The sequence below is a fragment of the Lutra lutra genome, chromosome 2 (genome assembly GCF_902655055.1).
Source record: "Lutra lutra chromosome 2, mLutLut1.2, whole genome shotgun sequence".
Classification (NCBI taxonomy): domain Eukaryota; kingdom Metazoa; phylum Chordata; class Mammalia; order Carnivora; family Mustelidae; genus Lutra; species Lutra lutra.
The window spans coordinates 96,838,373-96,865,681 of record NC_062279.1 but is presented as its reverse complement, the minus strand read 5'-3'; the positions used below and the strand labels follow the sequence as shown (position 1 = coordinate 96,865,681).

The following is a 27,309-nucleotide window of genomic DNA, read 5'->3' as shown; positions in this document are numbered from 1 at the left end:
TCAAAGAGTAGTTTCTGGACCAACAGCATCAGCAACACCTGGGAACTCCTAAGAAATGCAAATGACTGGGGCCCACTCAGATACACTGAATCAGACTCTGGGTGGGGCCAGTAGTCTGTGTTTTAACAAGCCATCCAGGTGAATTCTGTTGCATCTGAAGTTTGAGAATCACTGGCAACCACACAAGTGGGACGTAGTAAATGGTAATTTAGAAGGATGGGAGGGGGAAGAATGAGCCAGCACATGCCAGCACACAGGAGAGAGAGAGCAACCCCTGATACCATATCCTAAGAATAGAGAAAATGCTAAATTTAATAAATAAAGCAAAGCAAATATAATAAACAGAAGGCTTTAATGTAAAATTGCTTATTGATTATTAGGTGCCATGGCTAACCATTATTTTCCATTGTTTTATTTAGAGTCTCCTCACTCTTACAAAAGGAAAACTTTTTTCTTTTCTTTTTTTTTTTTTTTGAGAGCGTCATTCAGAACTCTCTGAAGAAGATGCCGTGAGATGACACCACTGGCCCATTTCCTCTCTACTACTTTAGCTAGGTAACCTTCACAGAGTACTTAACCTTACTGTTCCTCTGCTTCCCTGTCTGTGAAATGGGGATAATAACCACAATGCCTTCCTCATCAGGTTATGAGGATTCGGTAAGTTAGCATATATAAGGTACTTAAAAGAGAGCCATAGTAAGTAAGCACCCCATTCTCATTAGCAAATATCTCAATTATGAGAATGATTTTCATAGCCCTTAGGCCAGAAAATCAGCCTGGGTTCTGAGCTTTAAAGGGCCCCACTCTGACTTCCTCCACCCATGCCCCTTTCCATTAAGCAGTGGCTCCACAGGACACAGGGGATGTGTCCACCCCGAACTTGTCCTATCCCACTCTTCTTTTAAACCACTGGCCATGGCAGTGTTTATGGTGGAGGTTAAAGGAAAAAAGAAAAAAAGGAAACATTAGATTTATGGTAGAGCTATGTTAAAAAAATGTCATTATTCGGGGCGCCTGGGTGGCTCAGTGGGTTAAAGCCTCTGCCTTTGGCTCAGGTCATGATCCCAGGGTCCTGGGATCAAGCCCCGCATCAGGCTCTCTGCTCAGCAGGGAGCTTGCTTCCCTTCCTCTCTCTCTGCCTGCCTCTGCCTACTTGTGATCTCTGTCAAATAAATAAATAAAATCTTAAAAAAAAAAAAAATGCCAGCATTCTCAGACTGCAGCCTGCAGGGACTTTTACTGGACCCCAGAATGACTGCATGGATGGGATCTGCAGAGAACTCACCTAGGGATTACCTGGGATCCTCAAAGTTCAAAGCAGTAAAACCTTAATGCCACTAAACTCCACCCATGCCTACCACCTTTCATAATTTTCAGCATTTTGCATCAACCATCCCTACGTCCTCCTTCCCATACTGCTCTAAAACAAGGATTATGCTGCTGCCTTTCTATTCAAAGCCTCTTCACTCTGTTCTCTAGAGACTTATTCTACTATTTTTAAAAGTCCCTACATTCTCAACCTCCTCAGAGAACAGTCCCTCATCTGCTTAGTGCTAAGTAGAATCTGGCTCCATCTATAGGACAATAGGCGCACTGCACCCCTCTCAGCAATAGGAAGAAACTGAATTTTCCTAAACCCTACTGCAACTTCTAGAACTCAGCACCTTCACTTGCATGTAAGCAACCTTTTCCCCTGGAGGGAAGAGATCCTAAAATCTAGCACTTCTACGTTCACATCCAGCCACTTCCTACCCTCCTCCCTCCCCCATTCCTAATACGTGAGCCCTTATAACAGTGTCTATAGACCGCCAACTTTCTGCAACTGGTACACAAGGAAATGCCTAGGAAACCTGAAAGTAAACATTTAGAACTTTACAGCAATTTGACATCAGACTTCTCTTTGAACAAGGTGTTATCAAACTCACATGGTGAGGCACAGGTGTGCTAGCGATATCCTCTAAAGGTCCTACTTTTTTCCATCAAAGTATTACCCAAACTGTAACGTGCATACAAATCACTTGAGGAGTACCGTTAAAAAGTAAGTCTGGTAGTAGGGGGTGGGCCAGAGATTCCACATTTATTTAATTTTTATTTATTTATTTACTTATTTATTTGAGAGAGCTCGAGCGAGTTGGAGGGAGGGGGAGAGGAATGGGGAGAATCCTAAGCAGGGTCCACTCTCAGCATGGAGCTCCACGCCCCGCTCTATCTCACACCCTGAGATCATGACCTGAGCCAAAATCAAGTGTCAGACACCTAACCTTAACTGAGCCATTCAGGCATCCCGAGATTCCATATTTCTAATGAGTTCCAAGTGATACTGATGAGCAGATCTACAGAACTACTTTAAATAATGAGGTTTTTAGACAACTTAATTATGAGATTTTCTCCAATCAGCCATGCTGTTTGCTATGCCTGTATTTTGCAAATGCCTCTCAAGTATTGCAAACCGAACCTCTGCATTCACTACTGCCTCTGTTTAGAGTCACCGCTACTAAGAGACTGTGCAAATTTGGGAAAATTAGGTAAACTCCCTATGCTGCAATTTCCTCACTTTTTTTTTTTTTTGAAGATTTTATTTATTTATTTGAGAGTGAGAGGGAGAGCAGAGAGAGAGTGAGAGCTCATGTGCAGAGAGTGAGAGGGAGAAGGAGACTCCCGGATGAGCAGAGAGTCTGAGGCAAGGCTCCAATCCCAGGACTGAGATCATGACCTGAGTCGAAGGCAGACACTTAAGGATTGAGCCACCCAGGTGCCCCCAATTTCCTCATTTTTAAACAAGGAATAATTCTGGGTACCTCTTTGGACTATGGTGGGACTCGAATGGGTTAATTAATGTGATACTGATAATACTTGGCTTATGTTAGCCATTATAATTTTTTCTTTTTAATTTTTATTCCTGTCTTACCCACTTAGGGAACTCTTGTTCACCCTTAAAGTCTGTTTGTGTCACTTCTATGAAGCTCTTTTGACATCCCCCCACCCCAAGTAGAGTAAACCACTGACCTGTTTACTGCACTTATAATTTAACTCTACTAAGCTATTCCTGACCAAATATAATTTAAATATTTACATATTTCTCACATCCCAGTAGGCATGTCTTGAGAGCAGGAATTTTCTTCATCCATTTCTGTATTCCTAATGCCTATTATGCTGACTGGAAATAGAATGTTTTATGTGAATTATTATGAATGAATCCTTTAAAGCTTCCTAGGCTTCAGCAGAAACAAGTGTTATAAAATGTTATTATCAAAACCATGAAATGTCATTATATTTTATTAGGAAGATTTTCTCAAGAAATAAAGTCAATCATGAGAAATCATTTTAAACCACTTATATAAGACTTAAGCTTTAGGACTCTGTGACAATCCCAGTCATTTATTCCGTGGTGAGAGCAAGAAGAAGGAAGGAAACATAGGAGTAGTTTTTAACAAAAAGTCTTTCAGGTTGCAGTATTTGTCTTTTTTTCAGTGAGCAACACTTAAATGTATAAGTGTTTAAATTAAATTCTCTAGACATCTTTCCCATCCTATCAATATACTGATACATGATTTGACTAAAATGTAGTTACTCTGACACAGACAAAAGGAAATGCATCTGGCAAATAATCCAATTTGGTCCTTTATTTCTCTAATGCACCTTAGCTTCACGGCAGTTTTTGACTGAAGTGCAACTTCTGAATAACACTTCGAGGTAAGCATAAAATGCCATCTCCCTCCTCTATGCTCCTGAAACATACTACAAGCTCTAGGACCTCTAGTTTTTACAGGGAAGTGGGGAGAAGTTAAAGAAATAAGAGTCTTGAGCATGAAGCCACATAAGACTACTTTTCCAAGAACTACTTGAATTATGTCCTATTGCTTCAGTCCCTTGACCCAGCAGAGGAAAATGATACAGGTGCATTCATTTAGGGAGGACAGAGCAATTCTGTGCCTAAAGCCCTCCCAGCCCCAAGCATTCATTCCTCTCTCCTTACCTCTGGTTTTCAGGGGAGGCAGGGTAGGGTGAAGGTCTTTATTGCATTCATTCCGTTCTGTGCAGCACTCAATTGACCTTCTCTGATGAGGAATGGGGGTGTCCTAAAGTTGAACCCAAACAGCGATTAGTGGAGCCCCCTATATTTCAAAGTTACATAATCGAAAACTTTTTAAAGAACTAACACTATTTAGAGAGCTCACTTAAAATTCTGATGATTTTTCTCAAACATCCTGAATATTTTGTTTTCTATTAGGAAATTGCTCTTAAATTTCCCATGTATTATCTTACTGCAGTTTTGCATTTCAACAAAACTACTATTGCATTTAAAGAGCCAGGGCACATAGTTATAAACTGAGGAAGAAGGCTTGGATTAATGCAATTAACTAAACTGGAATCTGAGCAAGACAATCGAATGAATCACTAACGCAAGAAGTTAACCATGTTTGATTTTGAAAAGAAGGCAGAATTGGCCCAATGAAAGAATTTTCAAATTACTTTCCAACTTACTAAATACAGGCTAGTCATGAAAAGCAATTGTTTTATCTAATGTGAAACCTGACTGAAAGCTGACAATGAAAGGTTATGAAGTAGATTCAATTTATCTTCCTTACCCGACACTGAAAATCTGAGCCTTCTAGTCCTAGACATCCAGAAGTGACCACAGGCATCCCAGAGTCATCTTCTTCTATCATTGTGAAACAATATCCATCTGTGCTAAAGACCAAACAGGCAAAGTAAGTGTGTGTGTGTGTGTGTGTCTGGGGGGAAAGGAACATGTTTGTCATTTGTTCTATTACGAATAAGGACAAAGTCGATCATCATTACAGGTTACAATCTGTTAAGAGAATTCCAAAACTTCCTTTTGTGAAATTTGATTTAATAACCATAAAACAATTGGTAATATCTTCTCTGTCTAGAAACTTGTGAGAAAGAAGGAGCCAAACTTTCCATATAACATATGCCATTAATAACTATATGTGCCAATTACCGAACACCTGCTTTGGTCCTCCGTAGACATCCCCTCCACACATCCAGGAAAATGACTCCATGAGGAAGGCGGTATTATGCTCATCTTTGAATGAGGCTCAGAGAGCTTGAGCAATTTCTCAAGAACCTTATAGCAAATGAGAGGCCCAGTAGGGGTTTGCCGCCATGCAGGTGAACATTTATGCTGGTTCTATTTGCTCCAAATGAAATAAACTTCTTTCTTATTAAGGCACCAAAAAAAGACAGGTAAGAGTTGGGATCAGCACAGCATAACCCAGCTAAGATTCTACCATTTGGTCCCTCTGCTTTGGGGCTGATCTGTCATATGGAAGAAACATCAAGCTCTGTTGTAAACAGGCAGAGCTTATACTGGGGGGGTGGAGTGAGGATGAACAACAGAAAGAAGGGGTTTTAACAGGACCACGGAAAGCAAAGAAAATTCTAAATTTATGTATGGCTTTCTAGATTTAAAAAAATTACTTATTCTACCTCATTTAATCCTCCAAACAATAATGGAAAGAAAGTAGTATTATTTCTATTTTAAAGATGAGGAAATTAAAGGCAGGGAGTCTAATAAACGTGTACAGGGTCGCAGAAAAAATGGTAACAGAATCAGGCCTTGAGTCAAGGACCTCTTGCTTCATCCATCCCCGCATCTTGCGCTATCCTCTCCTGGGGCCAAATCTGGAAAACAATAACTCTGACATACGGAACTATTGATAAACTGACTTCACTGTCTTTGTAAATTAGGGTGATGAATGCCAGCAGACTCCTAATGTTAGTCAACCACCACTACTGCGTGTGCTGAGAATTAAAATACTAAATTATATCTCCATCTTTTTCTCATAATTTGCTTGCTCAGTGTCCAAGACAGACAACGGCAGCATCGTCCTGAAAGGTCAAGGGAAGAAAGTGCTGAGCAGCCCATTAGCTGTGATTTGTGGGCTTGTCTATTCGGTATCCATGGCAGCAGCGTTCTGCCATACATTAGCCCTCCAGTTATCATCAACACCCTTAGAATTGTTTACTCAGTTTATAACCCTCAAGTGATCCAAAATACCTCAGTTTATAAGAACTAGACTGGCAAAGTTCAAATACACTAACGAATGGCTAGGAGGGACCACTGATAAATCTCTTCATTAGACTGAGGTCAAATGCATGAATACGGTCATGGAAGAAAGACTGCCTCTGAACAGCCCTTGCTCTGAATTCTTAGGGGGCTTTTTAGTCAATTTATTGAAATTGCTAGGAAAATCTAAAGCATGTAAACACTGAAGACAATAAATAAAAGAGCTGTCCCTTAGAAATTCAAACAATATGAGCAGATAATAACCGTCTGATTTTTTATTCCTTTCCTTCCTATTTAGACCATATGTATAACTTCTTTTTCTGATCAAAAGTAAAATTCAGAAATTATCAGAAATAAAGTCAATTTAATTTTTTTTAAAGATTTTATTCATTTATTTGAAAGAGAGGGAGAGATCACAAGTAGGAAGAGAGGCAGGCAGAGAGAGAGAGGGGGAAGCAGGCTCCCTGTTGAGCAGAGAGCCCCATGCAGGACTTGATCCTAGGAGCCTGAGATCATGACCTGAGCTGAAGGCAGAGGCTTAACACCCAGGTGCCTCTTAATTTTCTGACATTAGGAATTCACAGAGCTAGAAAAAGTGATACAATATGTTAAATCTAAAAAGATTAATTTCTCCTTATTTATGAGTTCCCCTTCCTCAAAATCTGAATATATGGAAACACATTCATAAGGATTAAAAAAAAAAAAAAGAAAATTAAAAGTAAAAAACTGGTTAAGCTGTGGTCAAGTCACTCCAACAATGTCCTGGGAAATTAAAGAAATTAGGGAGAGTAAATTCAACCTTAAAAATACACTCCTGGGGTGCCTGGGTGGCTCAGCGGGTTAAAGCCTCTGCCTTCGGCTCAGGTCATGATCCCAGGGTCCTGGGATCGAGCCCCACATCAGGCTCTCTGCTCAGCAGGGAGCCTGCTTCCCTTCCTCTCTCTGCCTGCCTCTCTGCCTACCTGTGATCTCTGTCTGTCAAATAAATAAATAAAATATTTAAAAAAAAAATACACTCCTTTGGGGGCGCCTGGGTGGCTCAGTGGATTAAAGCCTTTGCCTTTGGCTCAGGTCATGATCCCAGGGTCCTGGGATCGAGACCCGCATCAGGCTCTCTGCTCAGCAGGGAGCCTGCTTTCTCTCTCTCTCTCTCTCTCTCTGCCTGCCTCTCTACCTACTTGTGATCTCTGTGTCAAATAAATAAATAAAATCTTAAAAAAAAAAAAATACACTCCCTTGTCTGCAAAGGGGCCGGGGCTAAAAACACAAAGAGTGTGGAGGAGGAGAAAAGTCCTGGAGAAAAGTCAGTATCCCATAAGTCAACAACTGGGACAGAAACCAAATATGTAGTTGGAGAAGCAGAAAGGTTAGAGAACAATTTCAAGTGCATATTTTCGGCAACAAAGCAAAAATAGTATTCTTTAAGATTTTATTTGTTCATGACAGAGACAGAGAGAGCAATCATGAAAGAGGGCAGGGTGGGGGCAGGCAGAAGGAGAGGGAGAAGCAGGCTCTCTGCTAAGCAGGGAGTCCAATGCAGGGCTCCATCCCAGAACTGGGATCAAGACCTGAACCAAAGGCAGACACTTAACTGACTGAGCCACCCAGGCACAAAACAAAGCAAAGCAAAATTCATTTATAAGCTTCTCACTGAAACTACTAGCTAGCAAGAGACACTGGAAAGGAGCAGTACAATTACAGAAGCTTAAGAATCACTTGCACTTGATGGGGCGCCTGGGTGGCTCAGTGGGTTAAGCCGCTGCCTTCGGCTCAGGTCATGATCCCGGGTCCTGGGTTCGAGCCCCACATCGGGCTTTCTGCTCAGCAGGGAGCCTGCTTCCTCCTCTCTCTCTGCCTGCCTCTCTGCTTACTTGTGATTTCTCTCTGTCAAATAAATAAATAAAATCCTTAAAAAAAAAAAAAATAAAAAAAAATAAAAAAAAAAAGAATCACTTGCACTTGAAATTCTTGAGCAAACACAAACGTAAAACCAAGCTGTGCCCCTGAGTCCAAGCTGTTCAACTACCTCCACTAAGAGATGCCTGCTGACTGTCACAAATGGCAATTAAGCCTCGGCACCAGCTTATTTGAATATTCTGCGGCCTGGCTCCCACGTTAAATCTTAGTTTTTAAATGCTTTATATTGATTATTATTACCTCCTCATTCCCACTGTGTTGAAAGTAACAAGAAGAAATGAAGCCTCATGAAGAAAACACAAGTAGAAATCATTTTAAGCAAAACTGAGAGTAGTGAGATGTATACAAAGGCATGCAATTTGGTTACAGTAGTGATAATGAATTAAAAAAAGAAAGAAATTAATGTAACATTTCAAAAATGCTGCCCCTGTATTAACAGGTAAAGACAAGTAATGAACAAAATAGAATAGTTGCCTACCAAGGAGATCAGTCATCATCACTGACTGCCTCTCAGCATCATGTTAATTTATGAAAAAGCAAAGCATTTCAGAATTTATAGGTCAGGTGAGGTCAAAGCACTGATGATGAACTTTTGTTAAAACCGTCAGAGGGTGCCTTGAATCTGCCCAATATTCCAAAAGCAAAGACGTGCCTCAAACATCTAGAGAGATCATTAGGGAGTTGGCTCTCTCCAGACATTTTCAGTAAGAAGTAAGCAAGTAAGAAACAGGTACACGGGGCTCAAAGTCTGGGATGGATATGCAACCAGAACCTGCACTCTTCTCATTTGTAGTCAAACTGGGTTTATAAACTGCCTCTTGGACTCCAATTCATCCATGATTCTTGAAGGATAATCAGAAGATAATTCCATAAATGTCTAAAGTTGCACCACCAGAATCTTTATCTAAGCTGCTCTCTTGATTGTTTTGTTTCAGGGAATCAAGTGTTTATAAGGTTTACTCACAACGTGGTCCCTTTCCCTCTATTCTTTCACTAAGACGTTATGATTCCCTGTTGCAGATGCTAGGGTTGTTCACACACATGACCACACAGTTTAGAAGGGACTACTGTAGAACTTTTTTCTAACTAGTTTAGATCTTCATAAAGATGAATTTCACTATAAAATAATTTTTAAGTATTAGTTAAGAGGAGTTTAACTGTTCTGCTCAATCAGGGTGACAGGAAGTCTTAAAGCATCATTAAAATGTTTTTTATTATCAAATTATTTACTGAGTAGTGTAAAATTTTGCTCTTGACAGAAATAAATTATATATATGGATACTTGCTGAAGTGGATCTCTCTGCCCACAAGGAGTATAGATCTCTTGACTGATCAATATTTATTCCAATTTTATTTCAGAATGCAAGAAATATTAGAATTCCTAAATTTCTTTTAAATTCCTTTTAGGTTTCAGCCACAATTGATTGGAAAGACTGTTTGATTTTAAGTAGATTTTAAAATCAGTCCTTGAGAACATTCTGCCTTCTAAAATACCTATTTCACCTTCAATGGAAATAAAGTTTTTTAAGTTTTCTGTCACAGATAATCTCAAAGGTTCATACAAAGTTTAGAGCAGTTATTTAAATCATATAAACTTTAGTCAACTAAAATAGTGAAAGCTGCTCAGATCTTTACTAACAGTAGTTCATTTGACAAATATTTATTCAGCACATGACAATTAAGGCAGACTTAGATGCCCAGACACAAGCTAAGGAAGATGTAGTCTTCACTTTGAGGGAGCTCATAGTCTATGAATGCTATGATCCTAGGAGAAACCAAGTCATCCCACCTCTAGCAATAAGGATAGAAATCATAAGCTAGTCAAAGTGTTTTCTACAGACTTGGGAAAGAAGCAAAGAATGTTGAACATTGGTAATTATCAAAGTAATAGAATCCCAAAATTTGGTATTTTTCCTTATCATCTTAGATGGGCGGATTCCCATGGTAGTGAGGGAAAGAGGGTAAAACATATAGGACCACTACTGCTCCCCATCTCTGGTTTTCCTTGGAGACATCCTATCTCTACAGGCAGATGAAGTTAGGTTGCTAGTAAAGTTCCAACATGAGAAATGTCTTTTACTTTATCGTCAAGAATGTGTAACTACCTTACACCCTTCTCTAGCAGCCACACCAAGTGATTTGGCATTTTGTTCATTTTTTTCTATGAGGGAAAAGATCTTCTGAATTTGTCTCCATTTTTATATGAATCCAGCAATTATATAGTCTCACCTCCACTACCTTGAGCAGATGCTCTCTCACTTCAATTGCTCTGAAAGCCTTCCAGCAGGCCTGCCTGTCCCCTCTCGCTGGACTTGGAAGGACTCTGTACAGCATACTTGCTGAGAAATCTCGCATTTTCCTTCTCTGCTTGAAAGTCTTCAATGGTTCTTAGAAAGATCATTAAGCTCAATATTCAGACAGTCTGAGCAATAGTGGAATAAAACGGATGTAGTGGAAGATGTATAAACAGAGAAGAAGAGCGTGCACTATAAATGTTCTGAGATCTTAGCTTGGGAGCACCTGTCTGAAAACTCACATCATCACATTCAGCAAGGGGCTTAAAACTCTTGGGTAATGCAAACTTTATAAAAAGGCTCCCAGCCCCTAAGCTTTCCCTTCTTCCCACTCTGACTCTTCAAGGTACAGTCGAGAGACTCATCTAATTCTTCATTTAGGCAGCCTGCTGTCACATGCACACCCTCTGTGCAAACATCTGATGTGATTTATTATACCTGTAAACCCTGAAAACTGTCCAGGCAGAATTCTTGGTAAAACCCAGTAAGATAAATGGTAGCATATTTAAAATCATCTCTGAAAAAGAATGAAAAATAATTTTTAGAAATGGATAGACTTCTGTGACTGGGTGAACTTGAGAGAGGTGATGAGGAGTAACAAAGATGACTATCACAGGCCGAGTCCAAGTAAGACAGGGAAGGATATATAAAGCAGGAGCAGACTATATAGAGAAAAAAAAATGGACAAAGAAAACTGGAAAATAAGACAAAACACTGGCATGGTGAAAGTCATGTAAAGAGTTACTGCAGGAGACTTTGAAGCATTCAAGGGTGTGTAGTGATAGTCTCAGGTCCTAGGAATTAATCTAGAAATGGAATGGGAAGGATTCACCCCTTCCCTTTGGAAATGGAAATGGAGTAGTGGCTTCACTCCTCATTCTGAATTGTGGATATTAAAAAAGGTTCCAATACTTTCTTCAGCATATTTGTGCTACATCATCTAACATGTACACCATGAGGCAATAGAAATGGCATGGATTTTGGAAGCAGGCACACCTGCATCAGGTAGGAACCAAGGCAAAGAATGAGTCTAGCCTTGGTGTTGGCAGATAATGTGATTGCTGCTATGAAGAGTATAAAACCCCTCTAAGCTTTACGCATTTTTTCTGAATTATCAGATGGAATTTCGGAATCTCTTTTAAGGAGGATATACTCTTTTTCAGGCCACTTTTTAAGATTATTCTGTCTAGGAATATGGGAGTGGTAATGTGCCTGAGACCTACCTACAATAACCAGATTGGCTAAGAATTGCTTACAAACAAGGCCTCAGGCCACACAGCTTGAACCAGCCCTTATCTAAGCCTCAACAAAGCATACTCTGGTCTTTAGAACTGGTTTACATAGGAGTGCAAGACTGAATGCAATATTACTCCAAGTGTATTCCCTTGCAGGTCAGCAAATTGCTTGTTCCTGGTCTGTGAGCAGTTAATACAGAAGTGGAAACTTGCATAGCAATAAACTTAGCTCTACTAAATCTCAATAATGGAAAAATAGAAAAATTTGAATATACAATTTATAAAGATTTTTAAATTTATTTTCTAGTAATTCATTTTTATTGTACTTTAGAAAAGTATCAATGCAGCTGATTGCGGTTGGGGCAGAGGGTTATATTTTACCAGAAACAGCATGAGAAGTACTGATTGTTTGAAGTCAAAAGAGTACATCATGGGCTTACAAGAATGGAGGCCTGAATTTATTCTAGGTCTCGGGGCCCAGGAACAAAAGCAGCCCCTGTGCTTCACACAACTGATCTCAGTTCACAGGAGACTCAAATGGAGTTAACATCTTGTTCGCAAAAAGGATGTGCCTTTTACCCAAGAATGAATATTCACTCCTTTGAGATCAAGTTCAGGGGTTGGGTGATGGTCAGGAATTCAGGACTTTGGAATACGTATGTCTAAACTGCAGTTATCAAGGTCACTAAATACGACTGCCAGATTTTGGTTCTTATCCGACTTGACCTCTAACAGCATCTAACACAGCTGACCTTACTGCCTCCCTCTGTAAACCTGGCTTCAACGATTACCATACTCACTGCTTTTTGTTCATTCTGAATCTTCTTTTTTTTTTTTTTTAGATTTTTTTTTATTTATTTATTTGACAGAGAGAGAGATCACAAGTAGACAGAGAGGCAGGCAGAGAGAGAGGAGGAAGCAGGCTCCCTGCTGAGCAGAGAGCCCGATGCGGGGCTCGATCCCAGGACCCTGAGATCATGACCTGAGCCGAAGGCAGCGGCTTAACCCACTGAGCCACCCAGGCACCCCCATTCTGAATCTTCTGAGAAGAGCCTCCTTGAACCAATTATTAAATGTCTCAAGGCTCAGTCCTACTCTGGTCTACCAGATTGTTCTATTACTGTACTCAATTTTTCATGCCCCGCCCGAGCCATGGCTTCTCTCCAAAGTTGAGCTTGACTGTATCACTTGATTTGGTTAAGTGGAATGCTAGAGGACATGCTACAAGAACAAGAGGTTGCTCCTTTCCAGGCAAGTTAAAAAGCACATGCCCTGGTTAGCTTCTTGTCCAAGAAGGATGAACAAACATGTGGAACAGGCCTGAATTCAAGCAAGCCCACCCAATCCAGCAGGGCCCAGCACAGCTGCAGCCCATTTGTAGACCCAGGAATGAAAAAAATAAATATCTTTAGTTGTGAGTCGATGTGATTTTGAGGTTATTTGTTTCACAGCAAAAACTAACTCATGTTCTACTCACTCTAGACTCTACCCCCAACTCTTATCCCAGCTCCAGATCCATTTCCCATGACCAACTCTTTGGTGTCTCCATTTGCAGGTGTCAAAAACCTTAAACTCAGCATGTCCAAATTGGAACTTAATTATTCCCCTCTGTCCTCTTTCATTAAAAGCCTACACTGTACAACTCAGTGTACATCCAACAATCTGTGAAGCCTCTTTGGGCCCCTCACACAAGTAGTTCATCAACGTAAAACTTTCCTTCTACATAGATCCTCAACACATGCGCATCCCTCTTGTGTCGGCACCACTGAGTCCAAGATCGTGTTCTCTCACATCAACTGTCCTTCTGAAATCCTCATCAATACTACTGTTACTCCTGCTGAAACCAATGCCCCCCTCCATGGCCTCCCAGTGCTTCCAGGTATAAAATGAACATTCTTAATAGAGCCGACCAGGCCATGGGTCATCTTTCTTGGCTCCAGACTCCACTACAGCCACACCTCCTCCTGCTCCAGTGGCCAACAGAGACAAGAGGACAAAATATTTAAAGTTGGGATAATTTCGGAAGGTCTACACATATGATCACCAGAACTACAGCTTAAATGATGCACCTTGATTTATTCTTAATTACTACACACTCAGGAAAATCAGTAAAATATCTCCCTAGCATGATTCCTCCTGACAATATTTTCTTCAGAATACTTTGACATTTTCCTGATACTTTTGCCATGTACTACAAACAGGTAGTGTTTCCCAGGAAATACGTCTGACCTCTGGAATCATTTTACCACAGCACAAGACTCAGCGATCCCAACTTTGTTCTATCATATAAGAGTTGAGTTACTAGACTTCTCTGGTCCCTGAAATCCTTACAGCTAGTTTTAAGAAATAAGCATGCCCTACCATGCTTGGTAGGTTAATTGCTGATTAAAGGAGATATGTATTTATGAATACACCCAACATTCTTCCATGTCATTCAGTTAATACATATTTCTTGAGCTATATATATCTCATGATATGCTTTCTTTCTCAGGAAGAAAAAAAAGCATTCAGCTCAGCTTCATGCTCCTTCCTGGGTAAAGAGGCTCCAAATGATTGCTCAGATACTCTGCCTGGACTTCAAACCCAGCAGCCCATCTTCCCATTTGGGTCTATTACCCTTCTTGACGGAGATTCTTCTTTCCTGCCATTTTAACTCTTGAGATCTGCACTTGTCTGGTTTATTCTGCCATGTCTCCCTGGGCACACTGGCCTCATTACACTATACCTCTTTACCCACTGCTGTCCCCATGGGGGGTGTAAAGGCAGGCTACAGTGTCCACCAGAATGGACGTAGCTGCATTAAGATGTGTATGAAAGAAAGCAGTAAATAGTCCAGTTTCCAATAAAGTCTTGATACAAATCTGATTATCCACTGAGGAATTTATTTTCTAGTACTCTGACAATGTCTTTCCTAACCTCTGGTAGGCTCGTCATGAGGGCTCTCTCACTATACCGCTTCCCAGAGCTAGTGAATATTCATAACGACTCACGTGTTCTTTCCAAAAGATTAACCACCATTGATATGATGAATGGTTAAAACAAATAAAAATCCTCACACATTTGACACCACCTGCTACTGAATTTATTTTGAGGACAAGTTTTTTTGAAAGAAAACAATTGGTTTTTGCTCCTTGACATTTGTCCCAAGCCTGGGACTTGTGTTCTATGTTCATATACATGTGTGATATTTGCAGCAAGGAAGGAGACTCTCAGAACACCATTTCAGGCCCAAATGCAATCTAATATTTTTCCAAACACAGGCACAGCTCTGAGAGGCAATGGAGTTGGGCACTATTCCCCAAAATGTGTTTTTAGAAAATGTCAGCCTACAATTCCATAGTCAAAAAAGCATGAATCTTTGTTAAAATGAGACTTAAGTAATTCATATGACCAACCTGCAAATATTGTTGACTGAGTCTTCTGGACAATGGTGGTGGCATTTGCAACGCAAGATCTTTGGACGAGGGGTGGGAGCTGTACTCTCACCATCCTCTTTCTTGGTGCCCACATTTAATTTTCCTGAGCTTCGCAAAAGCATGTTATCAAGTAAATTTGCTGAAAAGAACAAAGAGTAAGAGTTTAAGTATCTGTGGGATAACCCAGCCAAAGTCTTCTACTTAAAGGAACAATGAGATTAAACAAAATATTAAGTATTTATGAGACTTAAAGATTTAGATATAAATCAGTTATTTTAAAGATTTTGATGCTCAATATAAATGTACTTATAGAATTATTATAATTATGTAATATATGTCTCATATAAAGTACAGAAATTCTCATTACCCTTTGAGGATAGCATCGTATACAATAAATTTTAAGAGTTGTATTTGATTGAATACAATGAGCTCAACAAGCACTAGTATATAGATCATCTCTACTCTGTATGGTAACGGTATGGGTAAATATCATTCCCACTTGCAGATGAGAAAATAAAGACTCAAAGTTTAAGTAATCTGCACACAGCTAATAAATGATGAAGCCAGCACTTAAACCCAGATTGTTTGGGCCCTAAAACTGTCTTCCTACCAGTCTCTTTATTTTAGGTGTATCATTTATTTTTAAGGAAATTGTTAGAAATATTCAATATGCAAAATTGGTAGGAAGATGAAAACTTAGTTATCACTAAGATACATCAAACGATATATCTTCCCTATCTGCTTTTACCTGAAAAGTGCCTTTCTGTTATAGTAGCAATGGTTGTACATTTTGAATGGAAGACAGGATACGACAGTAGATGCGATCTTTAGAGACAGATTTTCTGAGTTCATAATTAGACTTTACTATTTACCAGTTGGTTGACCTTGGTTAACTTTATAATATAATCTTATTGTGCTTCACTTATCATTAAAGCAGAGATAATTATAAGCACCTACTTCACATCAACAGCTTCGGATGCATATTTACATAGTAATATTTGATAGATGTTAGCTAATATTATTAGAAAGATCTAAGTTTTTTACATTTTAAACAGAAAGATTTCATTCATATAGGGTGAACTACCACTGAGGTGGTTTTCATACTTTCCCTCTCTACCACCACTTTTGGAAAGTAATGATGCTCATGAGGGGGACATGCATTAACTGATACCTATTATGTTCCAGACATTGTGGCAGGAGTTCTCATACATGCTATGTCACTGCTTAAATTGTCAACCCAAGCAATGTTTGATTTACCCATCTCTCTCACAACACATCAAACTTGCCTATAATTAAAACAAATCTCAACAAAAATATTATCTAAAATATATTGGGTAAAAAAACAGAAATTCTCGGCCAAAGATGCAATATACTCAATAGATGCATTATGCAGTGTGCACACATTCATTTCTTTTTTTTTTTTTTTAAGATTTTATTTATTTGTCAGAGAGAGAGGAGAGCGAGCGAGCACAGGCAGACAGAATGGCAGGCAGAGGCAGAGGGAGAAGCAGGCTCCCCGATGTGGGACTCGATCCCAGGACGCTGGGATCATGACCTGAGCCGAAGGCAGCTGCTTAACCAACTGAGCCACCCAGGCGTCCCCACACATTCATTTCTTAAACCACAAATTAATGCCTCTAGCCACTGGTCACATCAGAGAATGGAGAAGTTTAAAAAATATATATATAATTTTTCCTGCCTTTCTGTATGGTAAGCTAATTTTGCAAATTCCTAAGAAGTAATAATTGAAGGGGAAAACAATAAAATATATTAAAACCTTTCACCAGAATATCCCCAATCATTAATTCTTAATTCATTAGATTGTTCAAATTTATATAAGACATGTACCTAACTCTCTCCAAAGCTTCTTAAATTTTAGTCTAGCGAAGACATGTAGATTGTCATGCGCACAGGCAGAGTTTGTTAGAGGAGAATCCCGGGCCACTCGCAGTGATTCTGATTCCATAGGTTTCAGGCGAGCCAAGGAAAGTGAATGTTCAAGATCCCATGAGATTCTGAGATATATCATGTGCAGACTCCACTTTGAGAAACTCGGGACTAGATTAAGCTAATATTATTTACTTAATCCAACCATATAATTCATTGCAATAGATATATGTTACCTCTATACAATAGGAGGCTCATCCTTAAATTCCAAAGTAAACATATTATATGTATCTTGTATTTAAAGCCATTTGTTACAAGTTTGCCTGCATAAACACCTCAGCACTGCTTGCTATCCAGGTGCAGTGGGCATTGGTAAACCTGTATGTCACCCTGCCATGCTGGCTTCCTTCTTTTTAAAGCTGGTTCTCCGTCTTGCTAACTTTATGACCTGAGTAACCTCGAAGTAACTCAAAGTGATGAAAATAAGGCATTTAAAATTTATTACATCCTGCTTCCTTCATACCAGACCCCTTCACTTTGAAGTTTTAAAACAAAATAATTAAAATTCATTTATTATGCATATGTCTCATTAGCACATATATATCGGGTGCCTTTCCTGTTGCAGGCACAGCCTGCGTATGTAGGATGAACTGAAGATACACAGGATTGCCCATCTGGTGGGAAAAGTGGTTAAATGGAATGTTTATACTGAAAGGTCTCTGTTAGAAAAGGAAACATCTTCTTAATATCGGAAATAAGATGTCTTTTAGTAAAAATACTTTAAGAAAGGATTCATAATTTTTTTACATTTTAAATTTAATTAAAGACTGATATATAAATTCTAGCTAGAAGGAAGTTCTTTGCAATATTGCTTCTAACAACCCATGTTTACAATAGTGGACAGGTCAGAGCTCTAAAAAGAGATTCCTAGGTAGTCATTAAAATGTTGGTGTGGAAATATAGTTATTGGCAAGAAAAATATTAAAATATATTTTTTGTTGGAAAGGTAGATTAAAAAGTATTTTAATTATGAATCCCACTAGAATAACAGGAAAAAAGCCTTAAAAAAAGAACCTACAATATAAAAGAGATCAATAAAAACCAGGTAAGCAGAAGGAAAGCAGTTAACTGATTTAACTAAGCAAAGATGCTGACTCCTAGTCCAAAGGTGGAGAAAAGCCAAAAAGCAAACCCATTTTATCACTTAACTCCAAAAAGACCCCAGAGTGGTACCAGAAGTAGCTTTGAGAAGTATAGTTCATCTGCCCTCTCTTATCCCCAAAGACTGGTAACATCATCTCCACCCTCCCTTCCCCTACATCCCCGCAGAAGACTGAAAGAGTAAATCTGTTATACTTACACTGAGATGCCTTCCTTATGAATTCCTCTTTTACCATCAAGGTGAAGGGCTGTAGAAAACTAAGCACAGGGGAGGGCAAGGGGTACCATCTTACTGCAAACATTCAGTGACCATCTACACTGGCTGTCAACTCCTCCTGTCCTCTCCCTCTACATGGCTTCCAGAACTTGATACAGCCTGGCTTATCTCTTCTTTACTCAGGAATTTGACCAGGTCAAGGACAAACAAAATACCCAAAGACAGGGATATTAGAGATTTCTCAGCAAAACAGCCCTGCAATATTATATGGTAAGGCCCATTGGTGACAAGATCTACCCAATGAAAGGAACTTCTAATCAGACCTTATAGAGATCCATTCTCTTATGCACAAGCCACTAATTCAGGGTCACTAGATATATGAAGAAAACCTCAAATACCAAATATTGAGAAGAAACCACACACACAAAAGAAATCTACTTGGAAAAAAACATACAATGGGGAAAAAACTTTAAAAAACTACAATTAATACTGTCATTCTCATTAAAAAAATACGTAAATGAAACAAGAACGTGTTGCTACCAAAAGGGAGTAACAAATAAGGAACTCTAAAAATATGATTGCATAAATTAAAATCCCAATAGGTGAGTTGAGATAATCTCCCACACTGTAGGTCTAAACACAGAGATGGAAGAGTTCAGTAAATTAGTAAATTAGAGCATCAATCTAGGAAATTCAAAATGTGAGTAATAATAATATCTCCAGAAAGAGAGACTTGAGAAAATAGAGGAGGGAAATCATCAATAAATAAATTGTGTACCATTTCCATAACTGAAAATCATGGTTTTCTAGTTTGAAAGGATTCATAGAGTATATGAACAGACCGACACACCAAGGTATGTTGTAAAATATATAACATGACAAAGGGAGATCTTATATAACATATATTTTATGTATATAAAAGATAAAAATAAAAGAGATTAAAAGTAAGGGTAGCACTGAATTTTCTACAGCAAAACTGGAAAATAGAATAAAATAGAGTAATGTCTTCAAAATTGTGAAAAGAAAGTATTTCAAATCCAGAAATCAATACTTGAGTAAATTACAGATCAAATATGATATGAAAAAAACTGAAGATTCTCAAGGTGTCAAAAATTTACCTCTCATACACCTCTCTCAGGAAGCTACTGGAAGAGAGGCTCTCTCCAAATGAATGTGTAAACAAGAAGACAGAAGAAAAGAGTTTCTGCTATGGGAGATCCAACCTAAGTGCAAGGAGAAGCATACTCTCCAAGACAATGGTAAAGGTGGTTGGTAAGATGAAAATTGTGACTGGACGGAAGGAACATCAGGCCTGACTGAAGGCAGGTCCAAAAATTCTGGGAGAAGAAATCTAAGAAGTTAAAATTAATACAATAACTCAGGTGTTTTAAATTTAAACTGATCAAGAGTTAGGAAATTAATTTGTGATGGAAATATAGGAATCTAAGGAAATAAATAACATTTTAACTTCTAGACATATAGCATAGGGGATGGAAATATGTATATAGTGGGAGAGAGTGGTAAAGCTTCAAAAGTGGAAAGTCAAAGGTAATGCCTAAAATTGAATAATCAAGAGGTAGCCATACAATTATTTGCTTAGAGAAATGGAGAAAAAATACCAAAAGAACAAATGTAAAAAAACAGGTGCATTCGTTACTAAACAGAAGTTGGAAGGATACTTTAAGAAAAAATAAGCCAGCCTCTTTATATTAAAACAAAAATTAGCAAGTTTTGAAATAATATATCTCATATAATGAATCCTCTGTAGTCTGTGTGTGTGTGAAAAAAATGAAGGATTCATATATATGTGCATATTGATGAAATGTAGGAAGATCTTGGTTCTTGTGGAAAATTTAATTACCTCTGTCAAGGACTACTGAATTTTGCATCATGAAATTTTCATATTTGGCATCATGAAATTTTTCATAGCTTGCATTTAAAAGGACCATGATTTGTGTTTCTACATCAGACTGGATCCATGGAGTAGCTCTAGATAGTAGCTGGAGCTATTTAAATGCATTTGCAAACTGCTTCTCAGTTCAAAACAAGGAAGTAATTAGTCTCAGAGCCTGATGGGGAATAAAGAACATCAGTGAACAAGGAAAACTCAGGCAATCTAAAAAGAAAATCCAGCAAGAAAGAAGAAACTTCCCTAAATAATCTTCATTATGGGATACACCACCAATCCAATGATCATTGGCTTGGTAGTGACCCTGAATCCACTATGGTTTACCGTATTTTAAGTGTTTGTATGTGTGTGTGCCTCAATCTATATTGCAAGTTACCAACAATCTATTTTGAGGTATTCTATAGAACATTCTAAGTTAACTACTTCAGTTATTAATGTGGAAAGATATTTGAGTCTGCTAGCTCCAAGCAAGTTTCTGTCAATTCCTGGTCTCAAACACTAGACAAATCAGTTAAAAACCATACCTTCTTTAAAAATTGTAAAGATGAGGTAGGGCTGCATCATCTTTCTAAAATACTTAACACTAACATGTAGTCAGAATGTATATCATTTTACCAGAAACACACTCCTCAGGAACAACAACAAAAAAAAAAGTAAAAGAAAAAGAGAAAAAAATATTGCTAGCTCATAATAGAGACACTATTTCTATAAAGTAAGTTAACAGATAAGATCCTGAATAAGCATATTAGGTTGCATTCATACAATGTAACCTATACAAGTAAAAGTGCTGAGGATGATAAAATGATTTCTTTAATTAGCATCATCAAAGAAATGAATGGTTAAATGCAAATGAGACAATTGGAGACTTCTTCACTTGCTTTTGCCAAAATAATCAAATCAAGAGAGTAATTTATGTAAAAGTCTTCAACTGCTACTTAGGAGTCAATTAATCTATATGTGTTTAACTCCCTGTGAAATGAAATTCATTATCGCATAATTAATATTTCTAGTTGTGAGATAAAATAATTGAGTGATAATTTGGAGGTTAACAGAAGACAAGGGGGAAGAGAAGCAGTAGCAGCAGAATGATTAAATGATTAGTAGGATGATCTTATTAGATTTATCTTAAAATCTAAGGATCTATTAAAAAGAAAAATTGTAACCTCTTTTTTTTGTTGAGATATAACTGACGTTCAACTTTATATAAGTTCCAGGTGTACAACATGATGATTGAACATGTGTGTATATTACAAAAGATCATCACACTAAGCCCAATTAACATCCATTACCATGCATTTTTTTTTTATGATGAGAATTTTTAAGATCTCTCTTAGCAATTTTCAAATATGCAATATGGTATTGTTAGGTGTATTACATATTAACTGTATTACAATATTACACAGTGCCATGCTGCACATTAAATTCCCATGAATTATTTATAAGTGGAAGTTTGTACCTTTTGACTCTGTTCACCCATTTCACTTACTCCCATCCCTTGCCTCTAGCAACAACCAATCTGTTTTATCAATGAGCTTGACTTCTTTCTTTTGTATTGTTTTGGAAGCCTCCATATAAGTGAGACCACCTGGTATTTGTCTTTCTCTGTCTTATTTCACTTAGCATAACGGCCTCAAGGTCCATCCACGCTGCCACAAATGGCAAGACTTCCTTCTTTTTATGACTGAACAGTATTTCAGTGTGTACTTATATACAACATTTTTTTATCCATTCATCCACTGATGGACACTTAGGTTGTTTCCGTATCTTGGCTATTGTAAATAATACAGCAATGATGATGGGGTGTACATATCTTTTCAAGTTAAGTATTTTCCTTTTTCTTTGGATGAATATCCAGAAGTGAAATTGCTGGACATATGGTAGGTTTTTTGTTTTTTTTTTTTTTTTTTTTAATTTTTTGAGAACCCTTCATACTGTTTTCCATAGCAGTTGCACCAATTTAGACTCCCAACAGTAGGGCTCAAGGGTTCCCTTTTCCCCACATCCTTGCCAGCATTTGTACATTGTTTGTTTCTTTGATAACAACCATTCTAACAGGTGTGATGTAAAATCTCATCTTGAGTTGCATTTCCCTGATGATTAATAAAGTTGAGCATCTTTCCATGTACTTGTTTGGCAGCTGTATGTCTTCTTTGGAAAAGCATCAATTCAGACCTGCTGCCCATTTTCAAATCTTTTTTTTTTTTCCTACTGAGTTGTGCAAGTTCTTCATATATTCTCGATATTAATCCCTTATCAGATATATGATCTGCAACTATTTTCTCCCACTTAGTAGGTTGCCTTTTTTATTTTGTCAATGATTTCCTATCATGTGCAGAAGCTTTTCAGTTTGAGATATAGTACCACTTGTTTGTTTGTTTGTTTCTTTCTTTCTTTCTTCTTTTTTTTTTTTTTTTGCTTTAGTTTGCCTTTGCTTTTGGGGTCAGATCCAACAAATCATCACCAAGACTAATATCAAGGAGCCTATGCCTATGTTTTCTTCCATGAGTTTTATGGTTACAGGTCTTACGATCGAGGTTTTAATCCATTTTGAGTTGATTTTTGTGTATGGTCTAAGATTGGTTGAGTTTTCCCAACAACATTAACTGAAGAAACTGTCTTTTCCTATTTATATATTCTTGGTTCTTTTGTGCCAAGTTAATTGACCATGTATGCAGGGGTTTAGTTTTAGGTTTTCTGTTCTATCAATCTATGTATCTGTTTTATGCAAATACCATACTGTTTTGATTACTATAGTCTTATAATATATAGTTGACCCATGAAAAACACTGATGTGAAATGTGCAGATTTTATAGGTAGGTTTTTTCAATACAGTACAGTACTATAAATGTATTTTGTCTTGTGATTTTTTTAAATGACATTTTCTTTTTTCTAGCTTACTTTAAGAATATAGTATATAATACCTATAACATACAAATATGTGTTAATCAATTGTTTATGTTTTGGGGAAGGCTTCCAGTCAACAGTAGGCTACTAGTTTAGGGAAATAAAAGGTTATAAATGAATTTTTTACTGCATGGGGGATAAGCACCCCTAAAACCCACATTGTTAAAGGATCGACTATAGTTTGAAATCAGGGAGCATGATGCCTCCAGCTTTGTTCTTTCTCAAGATTGCTTTGGCTATTTGATGTCTTTCATGGCTCCATAAACATTATTTAGAATTGTATGCCACTGGAATTTTGATGGGCATTGCACTGAATCTGTAGATTGCTTTGGGTAGTATGAACATTTTAACAATATTAAATCTTACAGCTTGTGAGCATGAGATATTTTTCCCTTTATTTGTGTCAATTCTTTCATCCAATGACTTGTAGTTTTTAGTGTATAGATCTTTCATCTCCTTGGTTAAATTTATTCCTAGGTATCTTATTCTTTTTGATGCCTTTGTGAGACTATTTTCTTATTTTTTCTTTTTGATATTTCATTAGTAGTGCATAGAAATGCAACAGATTACTATATATTGATTTTATATCCTGTAACTTCACTGGAATTCATTTACTAGTTCTACTGTTTTTTGGTGAAGTCCTTTGCATCTGTAAACTGTGACATCTTTACTTTTTCCTTTCCAATTTGGATCTCTTTTGTTTCTTTTTCTTATAAGTGCTCTAGGATTTCCAATATTATGTTGAATAGAAGTGGTGAGAGCGGGCACCCTTGTCTTATTCCTGCTCTTAGAAGAAAGGCTATCAGCTTTTCACTACTGAATATAATGTTAGCTGTGGGCTTCTTATATACGGTCTTTTTTTTTTAAAGATTATTTATTTATTTATTTGACAGATAAAGATCACAAGCAGGTAGAGAGGCAGGCAAAGAGAGACAGAGGAGGAAGCAAGGCTCCCTGCTGAGCAGAGAGCCCTGCAGGCTGTGGGGGCTCAACCCCAGGACTCCGGGATCATGTCTGGAGACTGAAGGCAGAGGCTTTAACCCACTGAGCCACCCAGGCGCCCCGGTCTTTATTATTTTTTGATGTGAGTTCCCTCTATATCTTCTTTGTCAAGAGTTTTTTATTATAAACTGATGTTGATTTCTGTCAAATGTTTTTTCTGTATCTATTGTGTTGATCATATGATTTTTATTCATTTTTAAATGTGGTATATCACATTTATTAATTTGCAGATGTTTAGCCATCCATGTACCCCTGGAGTAAATTCCACTTGATCATGGTGAATGAGCCTTTTAATGTACTGTTGTATTCAGTTTGCAAATACTTTGCTGAGAATTTTGCATCTGTGTTCATCAGGGATATTGGTTCATAATTTTCTTTTCTTGTGGCGTCCTTGTCTGGTTTCAGTACCACGGTACTGCAGGCCTCATAAAATGAGTTTGAATGTACTCCTTCCTCTTCTGTTTTTTGGAAGAGTTTGAGAAGAATTGGTATTCATTCTTCTTTGATTGTTTGGCAGAATTCACCAGTGAAGTTATCTAGTCCTGGACTTCTATTTGTTGGGGGGGCTCTTAATTACTGATTAAGATCTTCTTAATAGCCAGTTCCCATTTGACAAAAAGGGACAATAAGAAAATGGACTATTCTGTCGACTGTTATCATTATGAAAAGGGATTTATCTGTAAAAAGTAACTTTCATATAAAACCATACTCAATTTCTGCAAAATTAAGCCAGCCTCACAAACATAAGCCAGGCATTTTGGAACAAAGAGAAGAAAGAACACATCAACTAAGACATAAAAAGCACAATTACATGAATATACAAAGAATAATGATTTTATAAAAGCATGAATTTAGCCAGATAATAATGATGTTGAAATAAGAATTAGAAGAAAAGACAAAGGTACATATTGATGATAAATATGAACATCCAGATAAACAATAGAATAGCAATCATGCAGATTTATGCTAAATATGAGATGTCTGATTAAGACAATTATCAAATTGTAATTTTTACATGTCATTATATTTATTAGATTTCTAGTATCCCTCCATTTGAAACAGGAGAAAGGCAGACTTCAAGAGATAAGAAAGTTTGATTATTCAGCTCATTCAAATAATGTAAGATTCTTTATTAATTAGATCTTCATTTTACTTGATTTTGTATTAAATTTTATATAAAAGATAATCATTGAAAGCAATTGAAAAATAACTAACACTAAAGAAACATTAAATATAATTTAGTACATCATATTTTCTAAATCAACAGGTTAAATCTGTATAAAAAATCTTCTACTAAGGAAAGCTAAATAGTTAACAGCTTCTAATTAATTCTAGTTCTAATTCTAATTCTAATTCTAATTCTAGTAACAGAATTATAAATAAACCTGACAGAAGAATATAAGGGGAAAAATGGAAAAAGTCTAACTTCTAGAAATTTCTTAGAATACTTCACTGAGTAAATCACTCTTTAGAAGCACATTTCATTTTTCACTTTCCTTTCTCCCTCCTACCCCCTCCATCCCCCCTCCCCGTCTCTCTAATAATAATCTTTAACTTAGCAGTGTGAATTCAGACAGTTCAAATACTGTCCACCTGGCATAGCTGGTTACATTATAGTTAACACAAATAGTTAATTATCGAAATTACCCTGATAATAAAAAACAGGGCTGTGGAAGCCAACCTAAAATTAGTTTCCATTTTTTTAGAGGATCATGAGATTTTAGGGAACAAATGAACAAATGAACAAATGAACCACAAGATGACTTCAAGACATATGTTTGCTCATTTGTGTGTTTTTAATGAATTGCAACTAGATTATATTTATATTCCTTATGATTTTCATACCTAAGAGATTTATAGACTTTTAGGCAAATTAATCAAACTTCATGAAATAACCTAATGATTATCATGCAATAGTATGTGACTTCCATTCAATCACGAAGTTTAAATAGGAAGTTATCTTTATTGAATATCTTGAATATCTTTACTTGGATATATGTTCCGGTTATATACATGTTTTCAGTTATTTGTATACTTGTATATACTTAAATACAAGTTTTCTGTGGCATCTCTTTTTGCATAATTTAGCAAATAAGGCCGTGTTATAAAGAGTTTCTTTAAAGTATTTGTTTGGGATCAGTGGACAATTATTAGCTAGTAGCTTGGTATAAAACCTCACAATAACCGATTTTTTATCTATATGCTTAATAATTCATTTATTTTAAAAATATTTCTATATTATTTTAAATTACTGTGTACTCTTCCTCATGATTTTTACAGAAAAACAAAATAAGATTTTTACAAAAATTCAGAAAACACAGAACAAAAGTAAATATATATTAAAAAAAAGAATTTACAACAGTACAGGTCTCCAACAGATAAATTTTAACTTCCATATTCACCCATTATATCCTGAAGTATATTTTAGCTATATTTGGTTTAAACGTTTTTCTCAGTAACATTCTTATCACTTCAAAAACAGAATAAATAAAACATTTTAAGTTTTGTGATATAAAAAACTGTTTCATACATCATAGTGAAGAGAATATCAGAATTCACTGTCACATTAAAACACAAAACAATCTATAAATAATAGAGGTCTCTAATCAAGGAAACTTACATTGTAATACACAACACAATGAGAATTGGATTTGACTCTTCAAAATTCCTTGAAAGATGACATATGATTATTTTGTGCCACAGGATCTACTAGTAATCTTTCCCCTTTCCTCATTTTTTTTTAAGCTCTCTGAATATCTCAAAAATTAACAAATTTCAAGTGTCATCACTGGTCTACCCCATCTTCACCAGAGGGCAGGCAGGAGCAAGAAGAGAAATTGAAATTCCTATCACACAAGTTTATACTTTAAGTATCTTGGACAAAAAGATTAATGAAGAAACATTTAAAAGTACTAAACTGGTGAGCAGTGCTTTGGGAAGGATCTATCCTACTCCTATCCACGCTGTTATGATAATAAATAATGTAACCCAATGCCCATTCCCTTTCTCAAACAAAACTGATTTAAATACATTGGTTAAAACAAAGGCTTATGGCACATAGGAATAAATCTTGAATCAGAGCTTAAAAACAATATTAATCTTTAAAATAACTTCTGGTGATCTCAAACAATGTGTTTAAATAACTAAATTATTTTCATCATTTAAACCTTGAATCCTTTAACTCAGTTCAGTGATTTAATTTATTGTCTAGTAAGTTTATTGAGTTAAAAGGCCCAATCTCAATTCTCATTGCCTAACCCCCTTTTATTATATGAAGCCATTTTCAGATAAGTTTTCTAAGTTGTTTGCAAAAAAAAAAATTTAGAAAAAAAA

The 27,309-nt window shown here is 37.0% G+C and overlaps 1 protein-coding gene across 7 annotated transcripts in view; it reads right to left on the bottom strand.

Annotated features, from left to right (window-relative positions):
• Positions 1-27,309, bottom strand: part of BMPR1B (bone morphogenetic protein receptor type 1B) — a 413,050-nt gene that overhangs the window by 33,542 nt on the left and 352,199 nt on the right. For 6 of the 7 annotated variants that reach the window (XM_047718021.1, XM_047718020.1, XM_047718022.1 and 3 more), the window contains 3 exons: positions 14,876-15,035; positions 4,590-4,692; positions 3,977-4,079 (listed from right to left, as the gene is read on the bottom strand). In XM_047718021.1, the coding sequence (XP_047573977.1) occupies positions 3,977-4,079; positions 4,590-4,692; positions 14,876-15,035 (366 nt within the window). Of the gene's footprint in view, positions 1-3,976; positions 4,080-4,589; positions 4,693-14,875; positions 15,040-27,309 lie in introns of all 7 variants that reach the window. The other variant, XM_047718023.1, reaches the window with a different exon arrangement.